The following is a 9,827-nucleotide window of genomic DNA, read 5'->3' as shown; positions in this document are numbered from 1 at the left end:
GGGGCAAATATGGAGGAAGTTTACAGAGTGCAAGTGAACCTGTTTGTGACACCAGAGACATCACACTGTCTCCTCTGGTTTTCCCTCACTCACCCAGCTCTTCTTGGACTGGACAACATGGTACCAGCATGGCTGAGGCTGCGCCTGTATTCCCTGTTGTGCTGCTCCCAGGAGTTCTGGAGAGTGTCCACTGGAATGGAGTCCATCTCCATCTGGTAGCCCCTTGCTGGCCAGGACGGCCATAGTTTGCACACCTGGTAGCCCTTCTCGAACACCCTCACTGGGAAATTCCTCTCAGGTGGGATCTCCTCTTTCAGGCAGGGGTCACCCTATTCACCCCCACCCGGAGTTGTGAAGGCTTGGCTGTGGCCCCTGTGGGAACGCAGCTTTAAGTCTCTGTTCTCTCAGCTGATGATGTAGAGACTATTCTCCAATTCATACCTTCCTCCACAAATGGGGCCTGTTCACTATATGGTGTGAAAAACCTCAGTAAGATCCATTTAACTGCCCGGTTTGTCCAGTGCTGGATTTCCTTCAAGAACAGTTTGCCAAAAGGTTATCTCCTTCCACCCTCCAGGTTTACAGGTCTGCTATTGCGGCATATCATGCTCCGCGTGCTGAACAATCTCTGAAAAAAAACTTAGTGACACATTTCCTCTGTGGAACCCGGAGGCTGAGGCCTTAGGTGCAACCTAGAGTGCCTTTGTGGGATCTGTCCAAGCTTCCTTTGAGCCTTTACATGAGGTGCCCTTGAGATTTTTTTGCAGTCAAGACTGTTTTTCTACTGGCCATCTTGTCTCTAAAGAGAGTTGGGGACTTACTCGACTCAGAGCTCACTCGACCCGGAGTGTGGCGGCCTCTACAGCCTTTTTTTCTCTGGGGATTCTCTCCAAGACATTTGGAATGCTGTGGGCTGGTCCACCCCTGCTATTTATATATAGTGCAACCTCGATACTCATAGGGGTTATGTTGTATGACACCTCACGCGTAACATAAAATCGTAAAGATTTATCTCTCTCCTTTTGATGATTCTTTTTCAAGGGTAATTATACATGTACTGAACTCTAAACTCAACAGAAATTGTGAATTATTAGTCATAAATGTTTTATTTACTTCTTTAAATTGATAATACAATAATAAAATAGTTTTAAAAAATGTTTATGTAATTTATTAGTACAAACTAGTAAAATGTTACTCCGGACTTTCAAGCCACTATGAGTTTTTTTTAGTACACTTCCTACTGAAAAGTCGCGAGTGTCAAGGTCACAAGTATTGTCTCCTCTATATATATATTAAATAGTTTACATTTGTTAGCCCACATTTGGGTGATACCAGTGGTGGGCCATCAGGTCCAGCAAGGCCTTCTCTGCTGGTCTAAACACTATCAGAAGCACTGACCTACATTTACAACCTAAATTCTAATAATTGTTCCATGAAATTGTATTAATTTATTACCAACTGTCTATTCTCTTCATTTTCATATCGTTTCTCTTGGCTGCACTGCTTCCAGTTTTTATATGTAGATGTTAGATTTTTTTGTCCAATTAGATTTCAGCCTCTACGTGTTGGCATGTCAGTCTAATCTATCCAGGGCCTTCAGAATCAGTGGCGCTGGCCTGATGTACCTTAGACTATATTAGCAATGGGTCTTTCTTTAACCAATCAGATTATAAATTCGCCTAACAGGTCCAGCTAGCTGTTCATCTGAGTTAGAATTTTTTAAGCCCACAATGGTTAATGAAGGAAGAGAAATTGATTTGGTCACGGACATTCTTAAGAATCCATTTTCAAGAAAAGCTAGACATCGTGAGAAGAGGTTGGCCAACCCCTGAAGCTAGCTAGCTTGTCTCATCCCGGAAAGGGTTTGTTTTCCACTTCCAGACCAGTGAATACTAGCGATACCACTGTCTTACAGACTCTGAGGAGCGGTGCAAATTATGAGTCTGCATCTCTGGTGGATAGGTTGTATTTAATTGAAAAAAAAATTTACATTTGTTTTTGTCATGTTATTAGATAAATATTGATTCTGAACTGCTCCAGATGATGTAGGTGGCACAGTTGTGGTTATAGTGTAGAGGTTTGGAGCTTGCTTTAGTAAAAATGGTTTTCACCCTCCATATGTGAAATGCCTCTCACTCTGTAATGCCACGCGTTGTTATATTGCGTTTTTCTATAGTTTTTCTATAGTTTCTGTAATTGCGACATGATAATGGTGGTATTAAAAGGTGGATTAAGTTGGGTAAGTCCCCACTAAAGGCCCAGGTACCAAATGCACAGCTGCAGGTGTAAGTGTGTGTTTGTGTGTGTATGTGTGTGTTACATTTAGTATTTAATTTTCTAAAGATATGATCTACTTAACTGTTCTACTAATTACAGCTTACTCTAACAAAAACATACTCTTCCTTTCATTTTTTTATTTATTCACTCCCTCGATATGCAGAATTGTCAGGATTTTCTCCTCTTAAAATAAATACTTGAAGCTGGACATAAACTCTGAAAAGTCTATAATGCTAGCATTAGCCACTATCCGGTTAGCAGCTAATACTAGCGTTGTGGATTCTTTAAGTTTTCATGCATGTGCAAAACAAACTTATATCTGTTTCAGAGTGAGTAGCCACAGTGACACTGCGCTAACTCTAGTTTCTTGCCTCTGGCATTGTTGTGTATGTTTTAAAGTTTCAAAACTGAAGAATTAGCCTTGCCATTCAAAACTTGCAGAGGGGAGGTTTGTATGTTTGTGGGTGTATGTGTGTAATAAATATAGAACCTTGCTTACACCTACTACTGATTATGCAGAGATTTTTATTTAGGGTTTTCTTGGCTCATGGTTTTTATATTAGTATATGGTCATGTTGAATAACCATTATATTAATTATGTTGTAAAATAAAAACAAATATATAGAAATAAATATTTTGTTGGAAATATTGCTTTACTAATAAGAGGAAAGCTTAAACAATATGGAAATAAGAAAACTGTCCGAATATATCTGAACTTGCCCTATTTAATATATCATGCCCTGAGTACATTCAAGGTAACAGACAGTTCTTGTGTTTGTTTGAGTATATTTGACTTTCATGACTCATGCTTAGCTTCTGAAAGCTGGTTGATTACCAGTGTTTTAATGAATATGCTACATATAGGTTTTTCTTTTAACTTTTTATGCCTTGCTATCATTTTGAACATAGAGGCACTGCACTTCCCTTTGGCCCAATGCAATAAGTCTTTGTGTACACAGACATTCCCAGCAGTACCTTCATCACCAAACTGCAAATTTAGATCTTTTCACTGTCTTCCTCTCTTTAATGTCGTGGATGTAGATGACTTCCCATGAGAACAATGTACCCCTATATTATCTATTCATTTCTGCCTATCAGTGCTTTTTCAATCAGCAGCAATTAGAGTCGGACAGATTTTAGGGAAAGTTCCACTGATTAGGCTTAATTAAACAAAACACAGATTGTTATTTATAAACATAATAATTACCAGAATGAATACAACTACCCCCACCCCCACCACAAAACACACACACAGACACACACACACACACACACACACACACACACACACACACACACCACCCCCATCTAAAGTTCATCACAATACACCATTTAAAGTTTACCAGTGACATTTTGGAACTTGGTTAAAACTTACTTGCTGTTCAGCACATAGTTACTCTTACAACCCAGAAAGTTACAAAATCATGTCCAGAAATGTTTTATTGCACTTATACTGCAACAATTTGGCAAATGATGAATGGCACACTGTGCTTTTTGTCCTGAAGACATCTATAGCTCCTGTTTTTACTTTTAGTATTTAAAATGTTCGCATTGCGGTTTACTGAATGTTAGAAAAGACTGACACTAAAGATTCCTTCCATGTTGAAAACATTTTCTATAGAAATCTGCATTTATTTATTCATGTATGTATTTATTTAGTATTCATTTATTATTTAACTTACAGCTTATTTGCTGTATATACATGTGAACTGTTACTATATTACTAATTATTTAAACTTGTGAATTTTATAACCAGCACTATTTTTAGACATGCTGTTATGAAAAACACCTTCTGAATGAGAATTATGGTCCTAGCAACGAATACAAAATGGTCTTTACAATATGTTTTCATGATTATACTTATATACAGTACAGTATTAGTGTATTATTTATTGTAATGTCAGTAAATGTTGGCTGTCCTAGCTACATTTTGAAATTCATACATGGAAAACCGATTAGTACAGAGATTAAAGCTATAAAACTAATTTAAATGGATAAGTTCTTTTTATCACTGCACCATTAAACAGCTAAAAAAAGGAGTGAAGTCTTAAATACAGACAGATAAATATTACAATGCCATGTAGCAACAATCTGACAGACATAAAATACAGTTGTTATCGCCATGACCTTTTTTCCCAACCTCTTTCCGTTCCACAAATATCTTCTTCCAGTTCATTCATGAATCATACATACCATCCCTTACAAAGCAAATGAGGACTATATGTCGAATATTTAGCTCATTGTGCACAGCTTTGACCTTCACTTTCCATATTCATGAATATTCCATGGCTAATATTTAAATGATTGCTCCTTTATAGTGCTCGATGACCCCAGCTGGCAATAATCAGACTGGCTTTTGATCACATTACCAGTGAGACATCATAAGCTATGTGAGTAATACATTTTTTATTACGCTGCCATTTCGGTGATTGAAGACGGAATTTGCAGTTCATTCCGTCGAGCTTTCTCAGGGAAGGTGACCGCTTCCCTAGAAAGCAAATGAATTCGTTGAGCTTTTATTCAGCAAAATGATGTTTAAAAAAAAGGATGTTAAAAAAAGTCACACGTCCAGAGTACAATTATCCTTTACAGAACACAATGAACTACATGTTCAATTTACATTTTAAATTGACTGAAAAAGGAATAAAAATATCATTATTTTCTGCTATATGATTATATTTGCAATCTAATCCAGATGTTTGTGATTCTATAAGCAGAAGTGAGCTGCTTTTCCACAACCTAAAATATAATATAATAAATATATTTTCTAAAATATAATAAATCCAAAATCTCAACGTTTTTAAGTCCATGGTACTAATACTTGTGTAACTGTTACCTTCTTGTGATAGACTATGCTATCTTCTTGTAAAATATATCAAATAAATAAATAAATAAATAAATAAATAAATAAATAAATAAGATTAAAAAAAGATTAAAAAAGAGTGCACAAAGAATAAAAAATATATAAATAATAATTAAAAAATAAAATTAAAGCACCTGAAAGGAACCTAATTATTTATTTAGTACTTTATTTGAACATTGTTATATAACTGCACAAACTCTGGTCGGCTAAATACATTTTAGTTTGATTAAGAGCAGTGCAAATATTCAAAGAGCAATTTTCTTATCTGCACGTTTGTTTACATTTCGTTGGAACTGCATTCACCTGTTCTACAGATAGAAACTATTATATGGAGCTTTTTACTCTTTTGTTTTCAATACATACTGTTTTACATTTTATTTTCACAAGTTAAATTATCATTTCATTTACTCCATTATTTGCTTTTCTCATCCATCGCTGGTACTTTCACAGGTGCTGCGACATCAATGGCAGCAACCTGCTGGTAAAAAGATACAGTATGTTACATTTGTGTTTCCTACAGAGAATGTCAGATTTCTAAAGTAAATACTTTCTCTGGAAATAACCATGCCACATATTTATTTCTAAAAAGATCAGAGAAAAGGCTTGCATGCAGCTTACATTTTCTTGCCATGGAGAAATAGTATGATTTTATTCAGGTTTATCACCGCCACACTTTTTTTGTAATTACAAATTTAACGAATCTTGAATTGTGTCAAGGAATTATTTATATTAAAATATATCTATTACAGAGATTACATGTGTAATCTCAGTATAAACTGTGTTGTGTTTGGCCTGATCATCCTATGATGATGAATGAATGAACAAGATGAATAACTGATCAAAGCCCATGCCAAACTGAAGTGGAAAGAGTCTATAACCATATTTATTATTTGATATATAACAACAATAAATATAATAATAAAGTCTATTGTGGTATACAGTAGGCTTCTGACACCTATTTGTTTCTTCTTCTTCTTTTTCTTTTGGCTTCTCCCATTAAGGGTCGCCACAGCAGATCATCCATCTCCAATACCACAACTCCTCTCTCGGCACCCTGTCAAACACTTTCTCTAAACACAAGGCAACTCCTTCTGACTTTCCCTATACTTCTCCATCAACATTCTAAAAAGCAAATTAGGCATCTGTGGTGCTCTTCTTTGGCATAAAACCGTACTGTTGCTCACAGATGGTCACCTCTTCTCTCAGCCTGGCTTCCACTACTCTTTCCCAAAACTTCATGGTGTGACTGAACAACTTTATAACCCTGTAGTTACTGCAGGTCTGCACATCTCCCTTATTCTTAAAGATCGGTACCAGCACACTCCTCTTTTTCTCAGGCATCCTCTCACCTTCCAGAATCTTGTTGAACAACCTGGTTGAAAACTCCACTGCCATCTCTCTTAAACAATTTATGCTTCTACTGGTATGTCATCTGGTCCAAACGACTTTCCACTCTTCATCCTCTTAATCGCTTCTTTCATTCCTCCTTACTAATCCTATCCACCTTCTGCTTCACCATCTCCACACCATCCAACCTTCTCTCTCTCTCATTTTCCTCATTCATCGGCTGCTCAAAATACTCGCTCCATCTTCTCAACACACTTTACTCACTAGTCAACACATTTCCATCTCCATCCTTTATTGCTCTTACTTGCAGCACATCCTTCCCAGCTCGGTCCCTCTGTCTGGCCAATCGGTATAAATCATTTTCTCCTTCTTTATTGTCCAACTTCACATACAGCTCCTCATATGCCTTTTCCTTGGCTTTCGCCACATCCCTCTTTACCTGCTGCCGCATCTACTTGTACTCCTGCCTACTTTTCTCATCACTCTGTCGATCCTAATTCTGTTTTGCCAACCTCTTTCTCCTTATGCTCTCCTGCACTTCCTCATTCCACCACCAAGTTTTTTTGTCTTCCTTTCTCTTTCCAGATGTCACACCAAGTACCTTTCTAGCTGTCTACATTATCACTTTTGCAGTAGTTGCCCAATCATCCAGCACCTCCTCACCACCACTGAGCCCCTGTCTGACCTCTTCCCTGAATTTCAGACTACAGTCTTCCTCCTTCAGTTTCCACCATCTTATTCTTTTTTTAGTCCTCACGCTCCTCTTCATCTTCTTCACCTCCAAAGCAATACTAATAAGTAATACCAATACTTATGTCACTCTATGATCCTCCTTCTTTTTAAAATATTTATTAACCACTGCCATTTCCATCCTTTTAGCAAAATCTACCACCATCTGCTCTTCCACATTCCTCTCCTTAAGGCCATACCTACTCATCTCCTCCTCATCACCTCTGTTCCCTTCACCAACATGCCCATTAAAGTCTGCCCCAATCACTAATCGTTCATTTCTAGGTACATCTTCTACCACTTCATCTAACTCACTCCAGAATTTTTCCTTTTACTCCATCTCACAACCCACTTGTGGAGCATAAGCACTGATGGCATTTATTATCACCTCTTCAACTTCCAGCTTTATAGTTATCACCCTATCAGAAACTCTCTTCACCTCCACTACACCCTTACTGTACTCTTGCTTCAGGATCACCTCTACATTATTTCTCTTTTTATCCACACCATAATATAACAGTTTAAACACCTCCAATGTTCCTGGTCTTACTCCATTTCCACTTGGTCTCCAGAACACACAACATATCTACATTTCTCCTCTCCATATCAGCTACCTCTCTCCCTTTACCAGTCATAGTACCAACATTTAAAGTACCAACTCTACACTTCTCCTTTTCCTGCCATCTCTGTAGACTTCTTCCTCCTCTCCTTCTCCTCCTTTGGCCAACAGTAGCCCAATTTCACTGGTACCATGCTGGAACCCAGGCCTCAACCGATCTGGTATGAAATTCTTATTCGTGATCCGCATATTTAATTTGGCACATGTTTTAAGCTGGATGCCCTTCCCAACGCAACCCTCCCCATTTACTTTTTACCATTTATGCAACCCTAATGGCTGGGCTACTAAAGGTCCCCTGGTGGTCTAATGGTTAGGATGCGGCGCTCTCACCGCTGCGGCCCGGGTTTGATCCCCGGTCAGGGAACCAACCCCAGCCACTCTTAGTGCCAGTCCCAAACCTGGATAAATGGGGAGGGATGCGTTAGGAAGGGCATCCAGCGTACAAACATGCGGATAATCCTCTGTGGTGACCCCCTTTTTTTTATAGTTATAAGTATAATATATTTGGTTAGTTTCTGTATAATTGATAAGTATATAATATAAGTTTACCCAAATGACTAATTTCTCATGTATTTCAATTTTGTTTAATAGCTAATATTAACATTATTAAAGTTTAACCAATATTAAATATATAAATGTGTTCTGTGCTCCTTTCTGTGTAATTTTTGATCCTGCAAATCAAAATGACAGTCATTTTGAATAATAATAATAATAATAATAATTCTAAGTTCTTAATTATTTATCATTTTATACACAATTTAACATGAGCATTATTAAAGTATAATGACTATTAAAAATAGTCAAAAAAGTAGAATAAAATTCTGTTCAACACTTTTCTTGATCCTGCAAATCAAAATTTGATTATAGATAAAAAACAAACAAATAAAAAAATAAACACAAATTAATAATAATAACAATAATAATAATTATTATTAGTAGTAGTAGTACTATTGTTATTATTATTATGTAGCGTTATTAAAGTTTGACAGGTGTGACGAAAACACTCAGGACACGCCCCCTTTAAAAGATGTGTCTTCAATTATTATTATTATTATAGTTGTTGTTGTTATTATTATTATTATTTTAGAGCATTATTGTTAGAAAACCCGTATGTAGTATCAGTACATTTAATGACAGTTACACATGTGCAGTATTTATGATCAATGATTTTATTTCCAAGTGCGCAGTTAGTGTCCCCAATTTACCCGGAGTCACGTGATCCGTGTTCACCAGTAGGAGATGAGCTCGGACGACCCCTCCCACTTCACTGAACCTAGAACGCGCGTCAACAGCCTCAGCGCTGCTAAATCGAATCACTCGGCGGTCGATTGCTCTCACCTGAAGCGAACATGGCAGATACAGAAGCCCAGTTTTCTATTCCTGAATTCAACATCCCTCTACAAATGGACCCTTATCTCAAACCGTATGTGAAGGACTATGAAAGGAGGTACAGTGTGTTTTCAAGTTTTCGCCTTGCACCACAGTACGTGTTCGTAACGGCCTTGGCGCACTCAGACCAGACTAAACGAACAGCAACTTGTCTTTGACCGTTCTGACGTCCTCCTGTCTAACAACTACCTAGTCCTTAAAAATAGCCTTTATTATTAATAAATTAGCGCTTAAACAGGGAGACACCGCTACACCATTTACTACTCTGAGGTCTGCAAAGTCTATGGTGCAGTCACCGTGAAGGTCAGGTGCCGAGCAAGTTTGTCCAGGCATCCTTTTCCAAACAGAAGGTTCAATCCCAAATTGCTCTGTATAAGCTGTATGGCCTGGTGACAACTCTGCTTATTCATATCCTATGTAGTGCACTTCGATAAGGACTAGGGTGAATTTGGGACGCGGCCACTTATTCCTACGGGTAATTTCTGGGCTAGCTGTGCTAAGTCACACTTTCTTTTTTTTTACAGAAATCGCACACACTTAAAGAGGAGGCATATACAACGATTTATTTTATATTTGTATACATTTCTAATTACTTTGATCCAC

General features: G+C 37.5%; 1 protein-coding gene and 1 long non-coding RNA gene across 2 annotated transcripts in view; one reads left to right on the top strand and one right to left on the bottom strand.

Annotated features, from left to right (window-relative positions):
- Nucleotides 1–5,277: 5,277 nt before the first annotated feature.
- Nucleotides 5,278–9,168, bottom strand: LOC124394259. The gene is made up of 2 exons (XR_006927467.1): nt 9,041–9,168; nt 5,278–5,618 (listed from the first exon to the last, which is right to left on the bottom strand). It is a non-coding gene; the product is annotated as an uncharacterized LOC124394259 (long non-coding RNA).
- Nucleotides 9,051–9,827, top strand: part of gbe1b (glucan (1,4-alpha-), branching enzyme 1b) — a 123,054-nt gene continuing 122,277 nt past the window's right edge. Inside the window, exon 1 of the mRNA XM_046862394.1 lies at nt 9,051–9,282. Within this exon, the coding sequence (XP_046718350.1) occupies nt 9,185–9,282 (98 nt within the window). The 5' untranslated portion in view covers nt 9,051–9,184. The remainder of the gene's footprint in view (nt 9,283–9,827) is intronic.

The sequence above is a fragment of the Silurus meridionalis genome, chromosome 12, assembly GCF_014805685.1.
Source record: "Silurus meridionalis isolate SWU-2019-XX chromosome 12, ASM1480568v1, whole genome shotgun sequence".
Classification (NCBI taxonomy): Eukaryota; Metazoa; Chordata; class Actinopteri; order Siluriformes; family Siluridae; genus Silurus; species Silurus meridionalis.
This window is presented reverse-complemented; position numbering and strand designations above follow the sequence as displayed.